The sequence below is a fragment of the Carcharhinus amblyrhynchos genome, chromosome 4 (genome assembly GCF_965287045.1).
Source record: "Carcharhinus amblyrhynchos chromosome 4, sCarAmb.v2.hapA, whole genome shotgun sequence".
Lineage (NCBI taxonomy): Eukaryota > Metazoa > Chordata > Chondrichthyes > Carcharhiniformes > Carcharhinidae > Carcharhinus > Carcharhinus amblyrhynchos.
In genome coordinates, this window is record NC_137327.1 from 2,239,021 (window position 1) to 2,264,307 (window position 25,287).

The 25,287-nt window shown below is 48.5% G+C and overlaps 1 protein-coding gene across 1 annotated transcript in view; it reads right to left on the minus strand.

The window, feature by feature from the left end:
- Window positions 1–22,958, minus strand: part of LOC145341756 (xaa-Pro dipeptidase-like) — a 36,297-nt gene extending 13,339 nt beyond the window's left edge. The window contains exon 1 of the mRNA XM_080186665.1: window positions 22,814–22,958. Coding sequence (XP_080042791.1) covers window positions 22,814–22,952 — 139 coding nt within the window. The 5' untranslated portion in view covers window positions 22,953–22,958. The remainder of the gene's footprint in view (window positions 1–22,813) is intronic.
- Between the last annotated feature and the right edge of the window lie 2,329 nt (window positions 22,959–25,287).

Here is a 25,287-nt window from a genome sequence, read left to right on the forward strand (position 1 = left end):
GAAGTGGATCAGTTCCACTTTCCCGCTTTCTCCCCATAACCCTTAATTCCCTTATCTGTCAGAAACCTATCTACCCGTGACTTAAATATATTTAGCGAGGCAGCCTCCACCACTTCAACAGGCAGAGAATTCCAGAGATTCACCACCCTTTGAGTGAAGAAGTTCCTCCTCAACTCCGTTCTAAACCGCCCCCCCGCTTTATCTTGAGGCTGTGCCCTCTAGTCGTGCTGTCCTTTCTAAGTGGAAAGAATCTCTCTACCCTATCTATCTCTTTCATTATCTTGTAAGTCTCTATAAGATCCCCCCCCCCTAATCTTTGCTGCTTTGTATGCATTTTCTTTCAATTTGATACCCTCCTTTATTTCCTTAGATGGCAGATTATCTCATTTTCTATAGTCCTCCCTTATCACTGGTACATACACCCCCATGGAATCACTTGATCAACTCTTAAATCAACCCGCAAATCTTTTAAATATATAACAGAGAGAGGCACTGTCAGAGGGTCAGTACTGAGGGAGTGCCGCACTGTCAGAGGGTCATTACTGAGGGAGTGCCGCACTGTCAGAGGGTCAGTACTGAGGGAGTGCCGCACTGTCAGAGGGTCAGTACTGAGGGAGTGCCGCACTGTCAGCGGGTCAGTACTGAGGGAGTGCCGCACTGTCAGAGGGTCAGTGCTGAGGGAGTGCCGCATTGTCAGAGATGCAATCTTCCCAATGAGTGATGATCTCTTTCTGATATTTGGGGAGTTTTATCTTGAGTAAAAGTGGATTTTTTTTCTGGTGTTCTGTTCAATATTTGGAAAGGCTCACATCGATTATCGGCTCATTATCAGAGAGGAGACGGGTAGAAAATACGGAACTGTCTCTAAACAGTTTTGTAATCGTGAGGATGTGGCAGGCTCTATATCAATGTAAATTGTTGTGTTCTAATGCACACAGAACCCATGAAATTTATTCTAATTGCACAGTTTGTGGGGTTGGAGCTTGTTTCTATCACTCAGTTTCTCAAGTTTATGGGGGAGGGAATGCTCTCTGCTGGTGTGTCTGGGGAGGAGGGGATTGGATGGACACAGTCCACATGCAGTTTGCCTCAGCCTTTCTCAAGAAGGGTCCTACACCATTCAACTTGGAGTTCTCTCCCCAAGGAGTCAGTGAGTTTTACTTGAGGCTGGAGACATTCTGTTAATCGCTGTCTCTCCGGAATCTTTGCAATGACTGTGCCACAAGTCGGCTATATAATGATAAGTAGTTTAGTTACACAGTAACCAGCTATCGGCCAGCATTCTGCTGCAAACTCAGCCATCTGACCTTGTCCGCACTTTATTAGTGGGCAATGGTTAAACTGTAACTGGCACATTCTCCAGCCAAGGGTTAAGTACATAATGGTCTTTCTGCAGAGTAAGCAGATGTGTTGCTGCTCATTGATATATGAGTGTGTGTCTGTGTGCGCGTGTGTCTGTGTGCGTGTGTGTCTGTGTGCGCGTGTGTCTGTGTGCGCGTGTGTCTGTGTGCGCGTGTGTCTGTGTGCGCGTGTGTCTGTGTGCGCGTGTGTCTGTGTGCGCGTGTGTCTGTGTGCGCGTGTGTCTGTGTGCGCGTGTGTCTGTGTGCGCGTGTGTCTGTGTGCGCGTGTCTGTGTGCGCGTGTGTCTGTGTGCGCGTGTGTCTGTGTGCGCGTGTGTCTGTGTGCGCGTGTGTCTGTGTGCGCGTGTGTCTGTGTGCGCGTGTGTCTGTGTGCGTGTGTGTCTGTGTGCGCATGTCTGCATGTGTGTCTGCGAGCGTCTGCGTGCATGTGTGTGTGTCTGCACGTGTGTGTGTGTGTTTCTGTCTGTCTGTGTCAGAAAATAACATTTTCCAGAACCGGCTTGCCCACAGAAGGCAGAGAGTGGTTGTGGATGGGTCATATTCTGCATGGAGGTCGGTCACCAGTGGAGTGCCCCAGGGATCTGTTCTAGGACCCTTGCTGTTTGTCATTTTTATAAATGACCTGAATGAGGAAGTGGAGGGATGGGTTAGTAAGTTCGCCGATGCAAGACTGAGCGGAGAAGTGGCAGATGGACTTCAAACCAGATAAATGTGTAGTGGTTCATTTTGGCAGATCAAATAGGATGGCAGAATGTAATATTAAGGGTAAGACTCTTATCAGCGTGAAAGATCAGAAGGATCTTGGGGTCTGGGTTCATAGGACTCTCAAATCGGCTTCACAGGTAGAGGATGTGGTTAAGAAGGTGTATGGTGTACTGGCCTTCATCAATCGAGGGATTGAGTTTAGGAGTTGGGAGATAATGCTGCAGCTTTGTAAGACCCTGGTCAGACCCCACTTGGAGTACTGTGCTCAGTTCTGGTCGCCTCATTACAAGAAGGATGTGGAAGCCATTGAAAGGGTGCAGAGGAGATTTACAAGAACGTTACCTGGATTGGGTGGCATGCCTTATGAGGATAGGTTGAGAGAGCTCGGTCTTTTCTCCTTAGAGAGACGAAGGATGAGCGGGGGTCTGACAGAGGTTTATAAGATGTTGAGAGGTATTGATCGGGTGGACTCTCAGAGGCTTTTCCCCAGGGCTGAAATGCCTGCCACAAGAGGACACAGGTTTAAGGTGCTGGGGAGTAGGTACAGAGGAGATGTCAGGGGTAAGTTTTTCACTCAGAGGGCGGTGGGTGAGTGGAATCGGCTGCAGTCGGTGGTGGTGGAGGCTGATTCGATAGGGTCTTTTAAGAGAATTTTGGATGAGTACATGGGACTTAGTAAGATAGAGGGTTACAGGTAAGCCTAGCAGGTAGGGACATGTTCGATGCAACTTGTGGGCCTGTTTGTGCTGTAGTTTTTCTATGTTCTATTTAGGGCCCCAGAATGAGAGAAATTTGGGTCTGATGTATGGTGAGTGTAACGTGAGAAGTCTGAATGGAGAATTGAGAACTCTCCATTCACCTGACGAAGGGGCTAACCTGAAAGCTAGTGAGTTTACTATCAAATAAATCGGCTGGACTGAAACCTGGTGTTGTCAGACTTTTTACTGTGTTTACCCCAGTCCAACGCCGGCATCTCCACATCGCGAGTGTAACGTGCTCAGGGGCAGCAGCTGACTTGGGGCCCAAATCTCTCCAGCACCACAGGCGGTGGGGGGTGGGGTGGGGGGTGGGCAGGGGGCGGTGGCGGGGAGAGCATTTTCCTCACGAGTCCCTAATAGAGATTGAACACCGGGATTCATCCATAACTCCATTCTATTACTCCACTCAATGACCATGGTGATGGAGGATAGTTTGTTCTGTTCAGTGAGTGTTATATTCCACTGGGAGGGGGTAGGGCGTGAGGGAGAGAATGGAAGAACAGAGGCTGGGAAACAGGGAGGGCTGAATGTAGGGAGGGGGCACAGCTGGAGGAGGAGGGAAGAGGGAGGGGGAGGGATAAGAGGAGGATGGGTGAGGAAGGAGTTGGGCAGAGGGAGTGGACACTTTCTGAATGTGTAACACACTGGGCAGGTGCTGACAGGTAGCAGTCAGGGGGACGATGGGGAATGTGTACAAACACTGACACCAGCGGAAACATGGAAGGGGCATCCCTGAAAACCACATTATCTTCTCGTGTCCCCATCACAAACTCAGCTTCGTCGAAATTCCTCCAGATGTTCAGCTGCCCCGAGGTATCAGTTGAGATCCTTCTCCAAACGGGAGATTGTACTGTGGGGCAGATCACAGACTGTCCCTGCTCACACCCTCCAAGGACAGGACGATGATGAGCAAACTGAACTTCCCCTCCCTAATCCAACTGCTGCAACGCACGTATCTCCCTGAGCAGAATCTACACTGCGTGACCTTCTGTCCTGTGTGGAACCAAGTGCCTCATTCTGTATATTACTGATGCATCTATTTGCATTTATATAGCACCTTTTATGTAGTGAAATGTTCCCAGGTGTTTTACACATGTTCTCCCCGTGTCAGCTCTACTTTCCTCTCACAGTCCAAAGATGTGTAGTTTATTTATTAGTGTCACAAGCATAGGCTTACATTAACACTGCAATGAAATTACTGTGAAAACCCCCTAGTTGCCACACTCCGGCACCTGTTCGAGTACACTGGGAGAATTTTGCATGACCAATGCACCTAACCAACACATCTTTCGGAGGAAAGCAGAGCACCCGGACGAAACCCACACAGACACGGGTGGAATGTGCAGACTCCACCATATGCAAAGTTGATCTTTGTCTACACCCTAGCTATGACTGTTACACTAGATTCTGCACTCTCTCTCCTTCTCTATGTACGGTATGTATCATGTGCAAGAAACAATACTTTTCACTGTCAATAGATGTGACAATAATAAGTCAAATCAAATCAAATCAAGGCAGGAATGGAACCCGGGTCCCTGGCACTGTGAGACAGCAGTGCTAACCCACTGTGTCATTGGGAATGGAACCCGGGTCCCTGGTGCTGTGAGACAGCAGTGCTAACCCACTGTGTCACTGGGAATGGAACCCGGGTCCCTGGCGCTGTGAGGCAGCAGCGCTAACCCACTGTGTCACCGGGAATCGAACCCGGGTCCCTGGCACTGTGAGACAGCAGCGCTAACCCACTGTGTCATCGTGCCCCTGGGAATCGAACCCGGGTCCCTGGCGCTGTGAGCCTGGCGCTGTGGGACAGTGGTGCTAATCACTGCCACCGTGCCGCCTGTTCTTTAAACTCAGGAGCAATTTGTTTGCTCTCCATATAACTCTCCTCACACAAACTACCTGGCAATCGTCGAGAGGAATTTACAGTCTCTACTCGGGAGGCATTTTGCTGGTAGTGCTATACAAGTCCGGTTGTTGTTGTATTCCACCCAGTCAGCACAGGGAATGTGATATTCTAACCCAGCTTTGCACATGGAAAAATCCGGAACACTTTAGAGTGAGCTGCCCGTGTGAAACCTGCCACTTTGCATCAAGAGGAGAGAAGTAATGAACAGCCCCTCATCCTGAACCCCTCAGCAATTGGAGTGGAGTGAAAACTTGCAGGGTGTTTCTCCTGTAAAGAACCCCCTGCTCCCCACCCGCTCCCCCCAATCAGTACCATTCATTGCCCTCCTCTCAGAACCCCCCCACACCTACTGCCCCCCCTGCACAGCTCCCTCACACATTCATCTGGACAAACTGCCCCAAAGGGACGGGTGGAAGTGACTGGCTGAGGTGCTGGGTTGAGGTGTGGTTCTTGGCATTGCTGAAGTCCCAGAACAAAAAGAGACAGCATGCAGGTTGCACTGGGTCAGATACACTGAGATTACTGCACAGGAGACCATTCAGCCCACTGGCTCTGTGTTAGCTCTCTGTAAGAGCAATGCACCTTGATGCCTTTTTGAATGCCCTGATTAAACCAGTCTCCACCACACTCTCAGACAGTACATTCCAGATCCTAACCACTCTCTGTGTGAATCTGTCTCCACCACACTGTCAGACAGTGCATTCCAGATCCTAACCACTCACTGTGTGAACCTGTCTCCACCTCACTCTCAGACAGTGCATTCCAGATCCTAACCACTCTCTGTGTGAACCTGTCTCCACCTCACTCTCAGACAGTGCATTCCAGATCCTAATCACTCTCTGTGTGAATCTGTCTCCACCACACTCTCAGACAGTGCATTCCAGATCCTAACCACTCGCTGTGTGAATCTGTCTCCACCTCACTCTCAGACAGTACATTCCAGACCCTAACCACTCACTGGGTAAGAGGTAGATTTCTGGAGACTAACGACATCAAGGGATATAAAGATAATGGGGAAAATGATGCTTAGCCATGACCTGTTTGAATGGCAGAGCAGACTCGATGGGCTGAATGGACTATTCCTGCTCCTATACTCGTAATGTTAACATACTTTTGTTTTAAGTACAATGAGTTTATTGGAAAAGATTAAATAATAAACATGCTTTCACAGAGGATTCACTGACTTGCACACTAGTTAAAGGATATGCAATTCAGCAAAAACAACCTTTGAACCCTGTCTGTGAACAGAAACATGGGCAACAGTGGTTAGCATTGCTGCCTCACAGCACCACGGACCCGGGTTCGATTCCCAGCTCAGGTCACTGTCTGTGCAGACTCTGCACGTTCTCCCCGCTTCTGCGTTTCCTCCGGGTGCTCCGGTTTCCTCCTACTGTCCGAAAGATGTGCTGGTTAGGGTGCATTGGCCATGCTAAATTCTCTCTCAATGTACCCGAACAGGCGCCGCAGTGTGGTGACAAAGGGATTTTCACAGTAACTTCATTGCAATGTTAATGTAAGCCTTACTTGTGATACTAATAAATAAGTTTTAAACTTTAACCAAAGATAGAAGCTGAAAGACAGACAGACTCCAAAGTTTGTTAGAAAGGGGTTGGAAATATTGGAGAAAGGCTAGAAGTTGTCTTGTTTAATAAGCAACTTACTGATGTGGGGAAATGTGGCAAATTCTTTATTTTAAGAACACAAGAACATAAGAAATAGGAGCAGGAGTAGGCCATCTAGCCCTTGGAGCCTGCCCCGCCATTCAATAAGATCATGGCTGATCTGTCGTGTCTCAGTTCCACTTTCCCGCCCTCTCCCCATAACCCTTAATCCCCTCGCTTATCAAAAACCCATCAACCCGCTTCTTAAAAACATTTAGCGAGGTAGCCTCCACCACCTCAATGGGCAGAGAATTCCAGAGATTCACCACCCTTTGAGTGAAGAAGTTCCTCCTCAACTCCGTTCTAAACCGCCCCCCCTTATCTTGAGGCTGTGCCCTCTAGTCCTGTACCATTAGATTACCATTTTGTACCATTAGATTAAGCTGTACGATGACCCAAGTGAAACTGATTACAATTGTGGATCTGTCGGTTTACAGGCTGTAAAATAAAGCAATCCTTGCCGATCCTGGTCCCTCAATGTCTCCGCTCCCTCCCCAGAAGCCTGCCTTTCCAGTTATTCTTATCCCCACTGACTATGTCAGTATCAACCTCCACAATCTGGTTGAAAACAGCCTCCTCGCTGCTGACTCAACTTTGCAGCGACTGGAATCAGCTCCTGACAGTATTCCCCCGGTGAGAGAGGAGTGAAATACTCTGCAGCTCCGTGTCTCCTTTCCCTTTCCTCCTTCTGTCCTCTCACCCCAAGACAAAAACAGCCTCGGGTCACACCTCCCCGTCACAGTGGACTAACTGATATTCAAAATTCTCATCTCATGCACGCTTTTTTTGTCAACTTCTCGACTGGAAATTCTTGGATCTTCCCCCACACCACCCATGTGATGGTGCTGCAGCGCCCCCACAGGCTGGGCAGTGTCATTGCAGTGTGACAGGTTTACATCAGAGTTCCCATTCCAAATGTGGATGTAGGAGTTTGGATTGAATCTTTGGCTTTAAATTGGGGGTTAAGTATTTTTGTGCACCTGATCTCCTGCCCTCAAACCTGGTTATGTCAAGACTAATTTGGTCTCAAATTCCTGTGCGTAATTATTGGGAGGCTTGTTTAGCATATCTCTAATCCAGGTTACAGCCAGACTAAAAATAGCCTCACTGCAGAGTTCAGATTCCAGCCAGAGACACAGGTGATGTTCAAATGTCATTTAAACATTCATTTCTCAGAGTTCTTTTTGTACAACTAACTGACTCACATTTCTCACTCTGCAGACAGTAAATTGATCCAAATACAGTCACTGTGATTACAGAATCCGAGGCTGGAGATTCACTGTCCTGCCCACCATGGGAATCGCAGTGGGCGAGCGGTGGACCATGGGAAGGTCAGTTAGCTTTGGGTGGGATGAGTGAGGCCGTAAGGTCCCACCCACACAATCCTTACAGTGCAGGAGGCCATTCGGCCCATCGAGCCTGCATCGACCACAACCCCACCCAGGTCCTACCCCCACGTATTTACTCTGTTAATCCCTCTGGCACTAAGGGTCAATTTAACATGACCAATCCACCTAACCAGCATGCCTTTCGTACTGTGGGAGGAAACCGGAGCACCCGGAGGAAACCCACGCAGACACGGGGAGAATGTGCAGACTCCACACAGACGGTGACCCAAAGCCGGAACTGAACCCTGGGTCCCTGGTGCTGTGAGGCAGCAGTGCGAACCACTGTGACACCCCTAATATCAATGTGTAATCGCTGGGTCAAAATCCTGGAACTGTGGGTGTACCTACACCACATGGTCTGCAGTGGTAAAGGCAGTTTACCACCACCTTCCCCAGGGTAATTAGGGAGGGGCAATAAATGTGGTCTAACCAGCGACGCCCTCATCCCTTCAATGAAGAAAAACAAGCTCTATCTTTTGCAGTCTCTCTGTGGCCTCTCCACAGCTCACTTCCCCACCTAGCCTCCTATCAGCAAACCTGAGATATATTACTCTCTATCTCTTCATCTAAGACACAGATTGTAAATAGCTGAGGCTCTAACACTGACCCTTGTGGCACTTCACTGGTCACTGCCTGCCAAATTGAGAATGTCCCGTTTATGTCCTGTCTTAGCTTCCTGTCTGTTACCCAATATTCGCTGTAAATTCTGACTCACTTCAGTTTAGCAGCAATAAAAATAGGAATTATCTTTTGTTTCTCCGACCTGCAACATATTCTTCAGTTTTGTTTTCTTGAGCTAAGCAGCGTTATTTAAAATGTAATCAAAGCTGAAGCTAATCAGCGTTGAGGAGATGTTCTGTGCTGTTGACAAATTGAGATGTTTAAAGTCTGTCTCAGTGAGAGTTGTAGCTTCAGCTTGTGGACACTCAAACTTTGCAACATAACACACAATCGCACGGAGACTCTATTCTGCACCAAATACCAATTTATCCACTGATTATATCTCGATGACAGCTACAGTATACAATCCTGCATTACAATGTCCTTGGACTTTAGAAACATGGCTTCAGAGAAGTCTGTCTGTGACAGAATCTACTGATGTGTCTGGGCTGTTCCCAGCTGCCTGCCAATGTAAGATAACCATTGTGATCAGAGTAAGCTGGTTAATCGCAGTGCCAGGATCTCCTCAGGGTCAAGGACAGAAAAATGTGGATTTGTTTTAAATGAACTCAGTCAGGACTCCTGCTCGCTGACTGAAAGTGTCAGCTGAGAACACAGTGCAGGAGCATAAACCAAGGCTCTGACTGATAAACATCTCCTTGGGAAAGACAGGAGCCCAGGGAACAAGGCTGAGAGTCAGGGTGAATGTTTGCAAGTTCATTTAAGCAAGGTTTTAGAAAACAACAGCAGACACAGCTGAGGCCAGAGCTGCTGAGGACACGCACATGTGTTTATACAGAGGCTATCACTCGCCAGCACTGACATCCTCAAGAAGGACTGAGTGGTGAATTCAGGAACAGGAGCTCTCGATCATCTCCCTACGCTGGAACATGAACAGTATTTATAAACACGGCAAACTTTCCAGCCAGGATTCTATTCTCTACTGGAATGAATCTTGAAAAAAATGAATGAATCTGCTCCAATTCAAACTGCGGAACTCGCCTGCGATACAGCATCAAATCTGATTCTCAATGTTAGTCCATCAACAAACTCCCCCTCCACCCCAGACATCTGACAATAGCTTTACGCAGTTAATGTGGTTAAACGTTCCACAGCAACAGGAAAGTAATCAGACAAACGTCCAGCACTCAGGCACACAAAGAGATAGAGGATGGCTGAATACCAGTAACCAGTGATGGTGGGAGTGAAGCTGGGGAGGGGTGGAGGGGCTGGAATCGGAGGGGCACAGAGATATCAGAGAGGGAGGGGCAAGGCCTTAGAGGGATTGGGAAATAAAGATGAACATTTCATACACAGGACAAAGCGAACTTCAAACCTGGGGGAACCAGAGAAGCCAGTCAGATTGGTACACTGAGACAAAGGGCAGATAGAAAGAGTGAAAATGTGTAGATAAAAGCAAAACACTGCAGAAGCTGGAATCTGAAACTAAACAGAAAATACTGGAAAATCTGAGCAGCTCTGACAGCATCTATGGGGAGAGAATGATCGAGTCGGGATGACCCTATTCTCTCTTCACAGAGGCTGTCTGACCTGCTGAAATTTTCCATCATTTACACAATGAAGATTGAGAATGAGGAGAATTTATTTTTTACACAGCAAGTTTATTATAATCTGGAATGTACCGCCTAAAGGGAACTGGAATCAGGTTCAACTGCAGCTTTCCAAAGAGAATGGGTGAGGTACTTGGAAATGAAAATATTTGCAAGACCATGGGGGAAAAATTGGACAGATTCCCAAGAGGGCCAGTATAGGTGTGGTGGGCTGAATGGCCTCCTTCTGTGCTCTATGATTCTATATCCTGTGCTTCAGAAGGATATGGGTTGCATCTCAATAGGGAGCGGGTTGGGGTGTAGGACAGACAGACAGATAGACAGACTGGCACTGGCAGCTGTCACAAAGCCCCCAGTGATGGGCAGTCGCTGGGTCACACGTGACCACCTCTACTTTTGCTTCAGATAAAGGGAACAAGTTGCAGCCTGTTGGCAATGCTCCGTACACAACACATCCTGATCCCTATTAAACACAGATGATATATATTGGTTTAGTGCAAAGAGATTTTTTTCAAACTGCCTGCACATGTATAACAGAGGTTATTTAGTTCCATTGTCATCAGGAAACAGGACAACTTCCAGTTGTCAACTCAAATAGCCAAATATTTGCCTCTCCCGCATTAATCCCGCACAGAATCCTACTGCCCCGTCCTGGCCAAGTCCAAACATCTCGGCAGCAACTTGTGGGTTTGCTGAATTCACTCCTCCCGCAGTGTGAGTGAGGGGCTGGGGAGTGATGGAGATGGAATAAGGCACTGGATAAATTTTAACCATATTCCAGGTGAAACATGAAGCTGAGGATGTGTGTGCCCTCAGGCAGAGGTGAGAGATTCCACCACTGTTTGAAGAGGAGCAGGGAAACTCCATCCATTGTTCTGGCCAATATTCATCCACTGCCACTAATGAAGAGGGTTAGCTACTTGCCTGACTGTTGCTTTGGGATCTTGCTGTGCCGCACTTCAAAAAATACTTCAATGTCTGTGAAAATCTCTGGGAATGTCCTGATGTCACGGAACACATGAAAGAAATGCAAAACCCTTTTCAATTTAAGCAGCAGTTGTGTGGAGGCCTCAAGGAAGGAGATTGAGGTTTAAACAGATCCATCCATTTCGGGCAGGGTTAGATCAGGAACTGGGGAGAGACTCTGCGCGGGATCCTTGGAGAGTGAACCTCACTGTTGTGTTACAGCCGGCTGCCAATGGAAACCCCGTCATTTACCATCACATCTCAGTGCTGGATTTCACTCGCTTGTTCCACAACGGTAAAATTCAGATGATGCGTCTCTCAAACAGGCCAAACATTTATTTAATATCTGAGCTTGCAAAGCAGCTAACGCGCCAAAACGCTTCCCGTGGTCCACTGCCATGAGTGATGATATCGTCCAGTTTCCCTATTCCCAGTTTACCAAGCACACGACATTCCTCTGGTTTTGATCACGGTTTCATGGGAAGAGGAGGAGGTCATTCAGCCCCTCAAGCCTCTTCTGGCGTTCTAGTGGATCATGATTTCAGCGTGGAAGAGTTCCCTGATTAGGGGGTGATGTGTTCAGTTGTGATAGATTGCAGAGCTTGCCATCTGACTGAGTGTTCAGGTAAAGCACCTTCCATATCGACAGGGCAAAGGTCAGGAGATGTCAAACAGAGTGTGGGCTCAGCCGGAGCCCTGGTTCACTCCAATCTTCACTCAGAAACTGGCAGAAGTGGTGCCATCAAACAAGGCGCAGTCATGCAGTCACTGCAGGGCTGAATGAGTCTGTGAAGCTTTGGTGGACGGTTTTGCCTCAATGATTTCCAGCCTCACTGTCTGTGCTGAATCCTGGGAATATCCCAACAGACTGAATCACAACGGCCAAACCCCTCGAGGACAGAGCTCCTGGTTTGCCACAAACAGGGGAGTTTCATTGGTTCAGGCACGTCGGTACGATGGAAGGGGCAGTGTATCCAAATCTTCCTGAATGGCATAGTAACTACAGCCAGAGAGCTAATCAGAACCACACGGGCTTATAACTGGGGCAGGGGTAATTATGATGTGATTAGGCAAGAATTAGGGAGGATAAGATGGGAGCAGAAACTGTCCGGTATGGGCACAAACGAAAGGTGGAGCTTTTTCAAGGAACAAATACTGCGTGTCCTTGATAGGTATAACCCTGGCAGGCAGGGAGGAAATGGCTGAGTGAGGGAACCATGGTTCACAAAGGAGGTTGAATGTCTTGGTAAGAGGAAAAAGGAAGCGTATGTAAGGATGAAAAAACAAGGTTCAGTTGGGCCGCTTGAGGGTCACAAGGTAGCTCGGAAGGTTGCCACTCAGTGGATAGAGCCGTGAAGAAGGCTTATAGTGTGTTAGCGTTTATTAACAGGGAGTTTGAGTTTAAGAGCCGTGGGGTTATGCTGCAATTATACAGGACCTTGGTGAGACCATAGTTGAAATATTGTGTGCAGTTAAAGAACAAAGAACAATACAGCACAGGAACAGGCCCTTCAGCCCTCCAAACCTGCACCGACCATGTGCCCAACTAGACCATTCGTTTGTATCACTCCATTCCCAGTCTGTTCATGTGACTATCCAGATAAGTCTTAAACGATCCCAGCGTGTCCGCCTCCACCACCTTGCTTGGTAGTGCATTCCAGGCCCCACCACCCTCTGTGTAAAATACGTCCCCCTGACATCTGTCACCTCACTATAAGAAGGATGTGGAAGCATTGGAGAGAGTGCAGAGGAGATTTACCAGGATGCTGCCTGGTTTGGAGGGTAGGTCTTATGAGGAAAGGTTGAGGGAGCTGGGGCTTTTCTCTTTAGAGTGGAGGAGGATGAGAGGCGACTTAATAGAGGTTTATAAGATGATGAGGGGGATTGATAGAGTGGACATGCAGAGACTATTTCCTCCAGTGGATGTAGCTGTTACTAAGAACATAAGAACATAAGAAATAGGAGCAGGAGTAGGCCAACTAGCCCTTCGAGCCTGCCCCGCCATTCAATAAGATCATGGCTGATCTGTCGTGGCTCAGTTCCACTTTCCCACCCTCTCCCCATAACCCTTAATCCCCTCTCTCATCAAAAACCCATCAACCCGCCTCTTAAAAATATTTAGCGAGGCAGCCTCCACCACTTCAACGGGCAGAGAATTCCAGAGATTCACCACCCTTTGAGTGAAGAAGTTCCTCCTCAACTCCGTTCTAAACCGCCCCCCCTTTATCTTGAGGCTATGCCCCCTAGTCCTACTGTCCTTTCTGAGCTGGAAGAGTCTCTCCACCTCTATCCTATCCATCCCATTCATCATCTTATACGTCTCAATGAGATCTCCCCTCATTCTTCTAAACTCTAACGAGTACAAGCCTAATCTATTCAGCCTCTCCTCATAGCTCAACCCCCTCAACTCCGGCATCAGCCTAGTAAACCTCCTCTGCACTCCCTCCAAGGCCAAAATATCCTTGCGTAAGTACGGCGCCCAAAACTGCACACAGTACTCCAGCTGCGGCCTCACCAATGCCCTGTACAGCTGCAGCAAGACCTCCCTACTTTTATATTCAATCCCCCTCGCTATGAAGGCCAGCATCCCATTCGCCTTCCTGACCACCTGCTGCACCTGCAAGCTGGGTTTTTGCGACTCATGCACAAGGACCCCGAGGTCCCTCTGCACCGTCGCCTGCTGCAGTTTTTCTCCACGTAAGTAATAATCCTTCCTACCATTATTCCTACCAAAGTGGACCACCTCGCACTTGCCAACATTAAATTCCATTTGCCATTTCCTGGCCCATTCACCCAGCCTATCTAGATCCTTCTGTAGACTCTCCCCACCCTCCGCACAATTTGCCTTTCCACCAATTTTGGTGTCATCAGCAAATTTCGACACCCTACACTCGGTTCCCTCCTCCAGATCATCTATATAAATGGTAAATAGCTGAGGCCCCAGCACCGACCCCTGGGGCACTCCACTAGTCACCATCCACCAATCCGAATAGCACCCAATGACCCCCACTCTCTGCCTCCTATTTGACAACCAGTCCTCTATCCACGCTAACACCCTACCCCCAACTCCATGCCCCCTGACCTTCTGCAATAATCTCTTGTGAGGTACCTTGTCAAACGCCTTCTGAAAATCAAGAAAGACCACATCCACCTCTATCCACCGCCCTAGACACATCCTCATAGAACTCCAGTAAATTTGTAAGACACGGGGGCATAACTATAAGGCATACTAGGGGGCATAACTATAAGGTTGATGGTGGGAGATATAGGAGGGATGTCCGAGGTAGATTCTTTACTCAGAGAGTGGTTGGGGTGTGGAATGCACTGCCTGCTGTGATAGTGGAGTCGGACACTTTAGGAACTTTCAAGCGGTTATTGGATAGGCACATGGAGGACACCAGAATTATAGGGAGTGGGATAGCTTGATCTTGGGTTTGGACATAGCTCAACATAGCACAACATTGAGGGCTGAAGGGCCTGTACTGTTCTATGTTTCTATAAGTTCCAAGGATTCGAACCGTATATCACACCCTGGAGACACTGGGCTAATGAGAGAGCAAAGTGACAACATCCTCTGTGGGCTGGTGCACACCACCATAGCCATACAGACACCAACACCACAAACAACATGCCACAGTGACACTCAACAACACGCCAGTGACATGCAACAACACACCACAGTGACACTCAACAACACGTCACAGTGACACTCAACAACACGTCACAGTGACACTCAACAACACGTCACAGTGACACTCAACAACACGTCACAGTGACACTCAACAACACGTCACACTGACACTCAACAACACGCCACAGTGACACTCAACACGTCACAGTGACACTCAACAACACGTCACACTGACACTCAACAACACGCCACAGTGACACTCAACACGTCACAGTGACACTCAACAACACGTCACAGTGACACTCAACAACACGTCACAGTGACACTCAACAACACGTCACAGTGACACTCAACAACACGCCAGTGACATGCAACAACACGTCACAGTGACACTCAACAACACGTCACACTGACACTCAACAACACGCCACAGTGACACTCAACAACACGTCACACTGACACTCAACAACACGCCACAGTGACACTCAACACGTCACAGTGACACTCAACAACACGTCACAGTGACACTCAACAACACGTCACAGTGACACTCAACAACACGTCACAGTGACACTCAACAACACGCCACAGTGACACTCAATAACACACCAGTGACACTCAACAACACGTCACAGTGACACTCAACAACACGTCACAGTGACACTCAACAACACGTCACAGTGACACTCAACAACACGTCACAGTGACACTCAACAACACGTCACAGTGACACTCAACAACACGTCACAGTGACACTCAACAACACGCCAGTGACATGCAACAACACGTCACAGTGACACTCAACAACACGTCACACTGACACTCAACAACACGCCACAGTGACACTCAACACGTCACAGTGACACTCAACAACACGTCACAGTGACACTCAACAACACATCAGTGACACTCAACAACACGTCACAGTGACACTCAACAACACGTCAGTGACACTCAACAACACGTCAGTGACACTCAACAACACGTCAGTGACACTCAACAGCATGTCACAGTGACACTCAACAACACGTCAGTGACACTCAACAACACGTCAGTGACACTCAACAACACGTCACAGTGACACTCAACAACACGTCAGTGACACTCAACAACACGTCAGTGACACTCAACAACACGTCAGTGACACTCAACAACACGTCAGTGACACTCAACAGCATGTCACAGTAACAACAACACATCACAGTGACACAACACGTCACAGTGACACAACAACACGTCACAGTGACACTCAACAACATGTCACAGTGACACTCAACAACACGTCACAGTGACACTCAGCAACACGCCACAGTGGCACTCAACAACACGCCAGTGACACTCAACAACACGCCAGTGACACTCAACAACACGTCACAGTGACACTCAACACGTCACAGTGACACTCAACAACACGTCACAGTGACACTCAACAACACGTCACAGTGACACTCAACAACACGTCACAGTGACAACAACACGTCACAGTGACACTCAATAACACACCAGTGACACTCAACAACACGCCACAGTGACACTCAACAACATGCCACAGTGACACTCAATAACACACCAGTGACACTCAACAACACGTCAGTGACACTCAACAACACGTCAGTGACACTCAACAACACGTCAGTGACACTCAACAGCATGTCACAGTGACACTCAACAACACGTCAGTGACACTCAACAACACGTCAGTGACACTCAACAACACGTCACAGTGACACTCAACAACACGTCAGTGACACAACAACACGTCAGTGACACTCAACAACACGTCAGTGACACTCAACAACACGTCAGTGACACTCAACAGCATGTCACAGTAACAACAACACATCACAGTGACACGTCACAGTGACACAACAACACGTCACAGTGACACTCAACGACATGTCACAGTGACACTCAACAACACGTCACAGTGACACTCAGCAACACGCCACAGTGGCACTCAACAACACGCCAGTGACACTCAACAACACGCCAGTGACACTCAACAACACGTCACAGTGACACTCAACACGTCACAGTGACACTCAACAACACGTCACAGTGACACTCAACAACACGTCACAGTGACACTCAACAACACGTCACAGTGACACTCAATAACACACCAGTGACACTCAACAACACGTCACAGTGACACTCAACAACACGTCACAGTGACACTCAATAACACACCAGTGACACTCAACAACACGTCACAGTGACACTCAACAACACGTCACAGTGACACTCAACAACACGTCACAGTGACACTCAACAACACGCCAGTGACATGCAACAACACGTCACAGTGACACTCAACAACACGTCACACTGACACTCAACAACACGCCACAGTGACACTCAACACGTCACAGTGACACTCAACAACACGTCACAGTGACACTCAACAACACATCAGTGACACTCAACAACACGTCACAGTGACACTCAACAACACGTCAGTGACACTCAACAACACGTCAGTGACACTCAACAACACGTCAGTGACACTCAACAACACGTCAGTGACACTCAACAGCATGTCACAGTAACAACAACACATCACAGTGACACAACACGTCACAGTGACACAACAACACGTCACAGTGACACTCAACAACATGTCACAGTGACACTCAACAACACGTCACAGTGACACTCAGCAACACGCCACAGTGGCACTCAACAACACGCCAGTGACACTCAACAACACGCCAGTGACACTCAACAACACGTCACAGTGACACTCAGCAACACGCCACAGTGACACTCAACAACACGTCACAGTGACACTCAACAACACGTCACAGTGACACTCAACAACACGTCACAGTGACACTCAATAACACACCAGTGACACTCAACAACACGCCACAGTGACACTCAACAACATGCCACAGTGACATCAACAACACGTCACAGTGACACTCAACAACACGTCACAGTGACACTCAACAACACGTCACAGTGACACTCAACAACACGCCAGTGACATGCAACAACACGTCACAGTGACACTCAACAACACGTCACACTGACACTCAACAACACGCCACAGTGACACTCAACACGTCACAGTGACACTCAACAACACGTCACAGTGACACTCAACAACACATCAGTGACACTCAACAACACGTCACAGTGACACTCAACAACACGTCAGTGACACTCAACAACACGTCAGTGACACTCAACAACACGTCAGTGACACTCAACAACACGTCAGTGACACTCAACAACACGCCACAGTGACACTCAACAACACGTCACAGTGACACTCAACAACACGTCAACAGTGACAACACGCCAGTGACACTCGACAACACGTCACAGTGATACTCAGCAACATGCCAGTGATACTCAACAACACGTCACAGTGACACTCAACAACACGCCACAGTGACACTCAACAACACGCCAGTGACACAACAACACGCCAGTGACACTCGACAACACATCACAGTGACACTCAACAACACGCCACAGTAACACATAAGAACATAAGAAATAGGAGCAGGAGTAGGCCATCTAGCCCTTCGAGCCTGCCCCGCCATTCAATAAGATCATGGCTGATCTGTCGTGGCTCAGTTCCACATTCCCGCCCTCTCCCCATAACCCTTAATCCCCTCTCTTATCAAAAACCCATCAACCCGCTTCTTAAAAATATTTAGCGAGGCAGCCTCCACCGCTTCAACGGGCAGAGAATTCCAGAGATTCACCACCCTTTGAGTGAAGAAGTTCCTCCTCAACTCCGTTCTAAACCGCCCCCCCCTTTATCTTGAGGCTGTGCCCCCTAGTCCTACTGTCTTTTTTGAGCGGGAAGAGTCTCTCCACCTCTATCCTATCCATCCCATTCATCATCTTATACGTCTCAATGAGATCTCCCCTCATTCTCAACAACACGTCACAGTGACACTCAACAACACGCCACAGTGACACTCAACAACACGTCACAGTGACACAATCACTTTGGCTGTACTTGTTGGAGCAAAATCTGCCTCTCGAGGATGGGCTTCTTTAGCCCTGAGCGTCATTCCTGCATGTCCATCATCATTTGTTCACAAGCTTGATCACAGATTTGACTCTGAGGTGTGATTCCAACCACATACCCTCGCCATCACTAAGACCACCTACTCCCACCTCCGGAACACTGTCCGATTTCACCTGCCCGAGAGCTGCTGTAACTCTCAGACTTTAATAACCCTGGACTTGAACGTTCAAACCAAACACTGAAAGGGTCATCCAGACTTGAAACCTTTCCTCTAGTCTCTCCCCACAGAGGCTGTCAGACCTGCTGAGATTTTCCAGCATTTTCTGTTTTTGTTTCAGATTCCAGCATCCGCAGTAACTTGCTTTTATATTTAAGTAATTCAGTACAAATTGGAAGCGATGGTCTCGATTGTAAAGCCTGCTACCTCAGCAGACTCCAGCTCTCTGACTGGAGCTCACATCACTCAATACATTCAACAGATAGAGCCTTTTTTTGGATTTTAATGGCAGCAAGGGGAATGGGGAGAAAGTGGGAATAAGGCATTGAGATCGAGGATCAGCCATGATTGTAATGAATGGGGGAGCAGGCTCGAAGGTCGAATGGTCCACTCCTGCTCCTAGATTCTGGTCGGAATTCTCCCGTCCCGCCCACCATGGGAATTGTGGAGAGGGACTGTGCGAAGGTGCGTGGACCTGGGGCAGGGACTTCTGGCCTTGGGGGCGAGGCTGGCTGTGTTTTTGTGTATTCCGAGTTATTGGAATAGGGAAGACTTTACGAATCTGATCTCTGGATTTATCAGCAAGCAATCAGATTGACAAAAAAGGGAGAACACAGGAAGATGGGCTGAATGGCTTCCTTCTGCACTGCAGGAATTCTATGAGGAAGGCCTGGAGTAGCGGGGAACTGCAACAAAAATAAAAATTCAAATCAGTGTTTTATCACTGGTAACAACACACTGAAATGATAAAGCACCGATTAACCCTCTGGAGGACGGAATGCCTCGCTGAATTTCCACATTAACTGACAAAGTGGATAGAAACACAGGAGCACGATAAGGGGGGGGCGTGGTAGCCCGTACCCTGCGTTAAACTGATAACACACACCAGAATCAGAGTAAGAACAGGAATGCTTGTGAAACTCGGGGGTTTGTTCCGGTGCCATTCACAACCCAGCGGAATCAATCTCCCGTGTGACAGCTGGGACCCAGGCGGCGCTGGCCCAGAGCCTGGCAATGAGCCTTCACCCTGGCTGGCAACTGGTGAGAATCAAAGTCTGAGTTCTTGTCAGCTTGCCAGAGGACTCAGGTGATTGTCCTGACAGGAGCACAGAAGGTCGAAGGACAGCAATGACATCAGTCGGATCGTAGTTACTCTCTGCCCCTCCTCGAAATTGAACAGATCCGGAGTTCCACTTCCAGAGGCAAAGCACTCACTGGCCATTTATTCAATTTCAGTGGAATATGAAGATGAAATAAGGGTCACTTTAAGGAGGGATGGCCCTGCAACTCCAGGTAAGAACTCCTCTCTGACCCAGGACACCAGCTGCAGAAACATCCCCAAATAACATCGGAATAACATCCATCTGGAACTGCAGAATCCCAGACCACAGCACTTTTATAGCCTGTACACAGACCTCACAAATCACAGTGTGTACACAGACCTCACAAATCACAGTGTGTACGCAGTCCCAGTAAATCACAGTGTGTACACAGACCTCACAAATCACAGTGTGTACGCAGTCCCAGTAAATCACAGTGTGTACACAGACCTCACAAATCACAGTGTGTACACAGACCTCACAAATCACAGTGTGTACACAGTCCCAGTAAATCACAGTGTGTACACAGACCTCACAAATCACAGTGTGTACACAGTCCCAGTAAATCACAGTGTGTACACAGTCCCAGTAAATCACAGTGTGTACACAGTCCCAGCAAATCAGTGTGTACACAGTCCCAGCAAATCAGTGTGTACACAGTCCCAGTAAATCACAGTGTGTACACAGTCCCAGTAAATCACAGTGTGTACACAGTCCCAGCAAATCAGTGTGTACGCAGACCCAGCAAATCACAGTGTGTACACAGTCCCAGCAAATCACAGTGTGTACACAGTCCCAGTAAATCACAGTGTGTACACAGTCCCAGTAAATCAGTGTGTACACAGACCCAGTAAATCACAGTGTGTACACAGTCCCAGTAAATCAGTGTGTACACAGTCCCAGCAAATCACAGTGTGTACACAGTCCCAGTAAATCAGTGTGTACACAGTCCCAGTAAATCACAGTGTGTACACAGACCTCACAAATCACAGTGTGTACACAGACCTCACAAATCACAGTGTGTACACAGACCTCACAAATCACAGTGTGTACACAGTCCCAGCAAATCACAGTGTGTACACAGACCTCACAAATCACAGTGTGTACACAGTCCCAGTAAATCACAGTGTGTACACAGACCTCACAAATCACAGTGTGTACACAGTCCCAGTAAATCACAGTGTGTACACAGTCCCAGCAAATCAGTGTGTACACAGTCCCAGCAAATCAGTGTGTACACAGTCCCAGTAAATCACAGTGTGTACACAGTCCCAGTAAATCACAGTGTGTACACAGTCCCAGTAAATCACAGCGTGTTCATTCGCAGACCCAGCAAGTATTTATTGTAATTTCTGTCTGAATCTGCTTCCATCACACACACACACAGTGCATGAACCGAGATGAAGGCCATGATTCTCCCAAAGAAATCTAAGTGCCGCCCTGACGGAAAAGTGGGAATGTTACGTGCTGGCACTGACTGGGTGGGAATCAACCACACTTTGGTTGCATAAAACTCCCCACGGTGAAACACATTTCACAGAAAGCGGGGCATCCTGAGTACAGAGCCAGCCCCCAGGGAGCGGTGACTCGATCTAACTTCCAGTCAGAGAGATTCAGGTAACTAATTCCTCTTCAGATACAGTGGGTTGGTCACTGGGTTCAATGCCACAATGGGTCGGGCTCTGGGACTTTCCGTGTGTGTGTGTGTGTGTGTGTGTGTGTGTATATGTGTGTGTGTGTGTGTGTGTGTGTGTATATGTGTGTGTGTGTGTGTGTGTGTATATATGTGTGTGTGTGTGTGTGTGTGTGTGTATATGTGTGTGTGTGTGTGTGTGTGTGTGTGTGTATGTGTGTGTGTGTGTGTGTGTGTATGTGTGTGTGTGTGTGTGTGTGTGTGTAAGTCTAGCTTCTTGTGTGGGGAGCAGTTCACATTCTGCTTTAATTATAAGAGGCCCACTCACAGGCTGAGACAGGAACGCCTGGATCACAGCTTGTCCCTGTGACCTACTATCCTCAGTAAGAAATCTCACAACACCAGGTTAAAGTCCAACAGGTTTATTTGGTAGTAAAAGCCACTAGCTTTTGGAGCGCTGTCCTTCATCAGGTGAGTGGGGAGTTCTGATCACAAACAGGGCAATATAAAGGCACACACAGTTTACAGAATACTGATTAGAATGCGAGTCTTTACACCTAATCTGCTGTTCAAATCTTAAAGATGCAAACAATGTGAGTGGGGAGAGCATTAGGTTAAAGAGATGTGTATTGTCTCCAGACAAGACAGTTAGTGAGATTTTGCAAACCCAGGCAAGTCACGGGGGTTACAGATAGTGGGACATGAGCCCAAGATCCCGGTACAGGCCATCCTCATGTGTGTGGAACTTGGCTATCAGTCTCTGCTCAGCGACTCTGCGCTGACATGTGTCATGAAGGCCGCCTTGGAGAACGTTTACCTGAAGATTAGAGACCTACTATCCTCACACAGTGAGCTAAAGACTGGATTCACCTGGACAAAAACCTATCCTGATGTTCCTCTGAGACCCAACCAAAGCAAACTCCTGAGATGCACCATATGTCAGAATGAAACCCTACAACCTGTGAGAATCTGTGCTCCTCCATTCTAACCTCTCCTGCATTCTGACTGGAATCACTCCAGCATTAATTACCCATGGCCCAGGCAGCAGATTTCCCTCTCTATACCTCGCTCATCTTTCAAACTGCACTTAAATGTTCCTGTGGAATGTGGTTCAGGTTAAATTCTGTTGGACTGTCGCTCCAGTGCAGCACCCTTGGCACATTTAACAGAGTCAAAGGCGCTATATAAATGCACATTGCAAATTCACACGCTAATACAAGGTCAGAATTGATTAGTGGGGAAGGGGGAAGACGGGTCTTGTTGTACCTGGTCTGATGGCGTCCATCACAGCCCGCGATGCTTTCAGAACAGCCTGGTAGATCGCACGCTGGTCAGGAGTGAACCTGCCATTGGCTGGGAAGGAGCAGGTGATGTCAGAGCCATAGCAGTAATATTCACCACCCATATCGAAGAGGCTGCCAATATACAATCAATATATTAATAAACGATAATCTCAGAGTCTCACACACAGGCTTACACACAGCAGAGACCACATACATTGCACAAGTTAACATCACAGCAAGTTAAATCCAGTATCTAACCCCAGATATAGAGTAAAGCTCCCTCTACACTGTCCCCATCAAACACTCCCAGGACAGGTACAGCACGGGGTTAGATACAGAGTAAAGCTCCCTCTACACTGTCCCCCCATCAAACACTCCCAGGACAGGTACAGCACGGGGTTAGATACAGAGTAAAGCTCCCTCTACACTGTCCCCCATAAAACACTCCCAGGACAGGTACAGCACGGGGTTAGATACAGAGTAAAGCTCCCTCTACACTGTCCCCATCAAACACTCCCAGGACAGGTACAGCACAGGGTTAGATACAGAGTAAAGCTCCCTCTACACTGTCCCCATCAAACACTCCCAGGACAGGTACAGCACAGGGTTAGATACAGAGTAAAGCTCCCTCTACACTGTCCCCCCATCAAACACTCCCAGGACAGGTACAGCACAGGGTTAGATACAGAGTAAAGCTCCCTCTACACTGTCCCCCCCATCAAACATTCCCAGGACAGGTACAGCATGGGGTTATATACAGAGTAAAGCTCCCTCTACACTGTCCCCCCCATCAAACACTCCCAGGACAGGTACAGCACGGGGTTAGATACAGAGTAAAGCTCCCTCTACACTGTCCCCATCAAACACTCCCAGGACAGGGACAGCAGCGGGTTAGATACAGAGTAGTTGTCTGCAGATGATTGCTGTTACTGCTCTGAATATCTGTGTGTTACACTCTTCTGTTTCAAGCTCCTCACACATTTCTCGAGTTGATCTGGTGCCAGTTTGTTCCTGTAACTCTTCTCCTTTGCTGGAAGTACTGACACTTGCTGGGGTAGGAAAGGAGCCAATACGCAAATTCTAACTGGCCTGAGCTGTGTGATCTACTTCAACTGGATAGAGAGGCACAGAGATAGCCAAGTGCGATGATACAGCGCCTTTAAGAGAAGCTTCCCAATGGGTCGCTTGAATCATACCTGCAGTGAAACACCTTGCGCTCACCCCAATGCCAAAATCACACTTTAAACATAGGGTCCAGATAACTCCACAAAACACCTTGGCCTTTCCAGCCTGGGTCTTAACACTGAGCAAACTGTGAGGATGTAAGAACCACATCCAGCTCACTGCCAACCTGGTAAAGATCAGTGAATCCATGTCGTCCCTGGACTGCAATCTCCCCGAGTTAGAAAGGGGGGGAAAGCATGCAGGCAAAAACTAACAGCGAAGGAATGGAAAGAAGAGTGGAAGAGGGAAAGGCAGCAGGGAAAGAGGGAGAGGTAGAGGGAGGGAGATATGGGGGAGAGAATGGGGAGGTTACAGAGGGGGAGAGAGTGGGGAGATTACAGAGGGGGAGAGAGTGGGGAGATTACAGAGGGGGAGAGAGTGGGGAGGTTACAGAGGGGGAGAGAGTGGGGAGATTACAGAGGGGGAGAGAGTGGGGAGGTTACAGAGGGGGAGAGAGTGGGGAGATTACAGAGGGGGAGAGAGTGGGGAGGTTACAAAGGGGGAGAGAGTGGGAGGTTACAGAGGGGGAGAGAGTGGGGAGGTTACAGAGGGGGAGAGAGTGGAGAGATTACAGAGGGGGAGAGAGTGGGGAGGTTACAGAGGGGGAGAGAGTGGGGAGATTACAGAGGGGGAGAGAGTGGGGAGGTTACAGAGGGGGAGAGAGTGGGGAGGTTACAGAGGGGGAGAGAGTGGGGAGATTACAGAGGGGGAGAGAGTGGGGAGGTTACAGAGGGGGAGAGAGTGGGGAGGTTACAGAGGGGGAGAGAGTGGGGAGATTACAGAGGGGGAGAGAGTGGGGAGGTTACAGAGGGGGAGAGAGTGGGGAGATTACAGAGGGGGAGAGAGTGGGGAGATTACAGAGGGGGAGAGAGTGGGGAGATTACAGAGGGGGAGAGAGTGGGGAGGTTACAGAGGGGGAGAGAGTGGGGAGATTACAGAGGGGGAGAGAGTGGGGAGATTACAGAGGGGGAGAGAGTGGAGAGATTACAGACGGGGAGAGAGAGTGGAGAGATTACAGAGGGAGAGAGAGTGGAGAGATTACAGAGGGGGAGAGAGTGGAGAGATTACAGACGGAGAGAGAGTGGAGAGATTACAGAGGGAGAGAGAGTGGAGAGATTACAGAGGGGGAGAGAGTGGAGAGATTACAGAGGGGAGAGAGTGGAGAGATTACAGAGGGAGAGAGAGTGGAGAGATTATAGACGGGGAGAGAGTGGAGAGATTACAGAGGGGGAG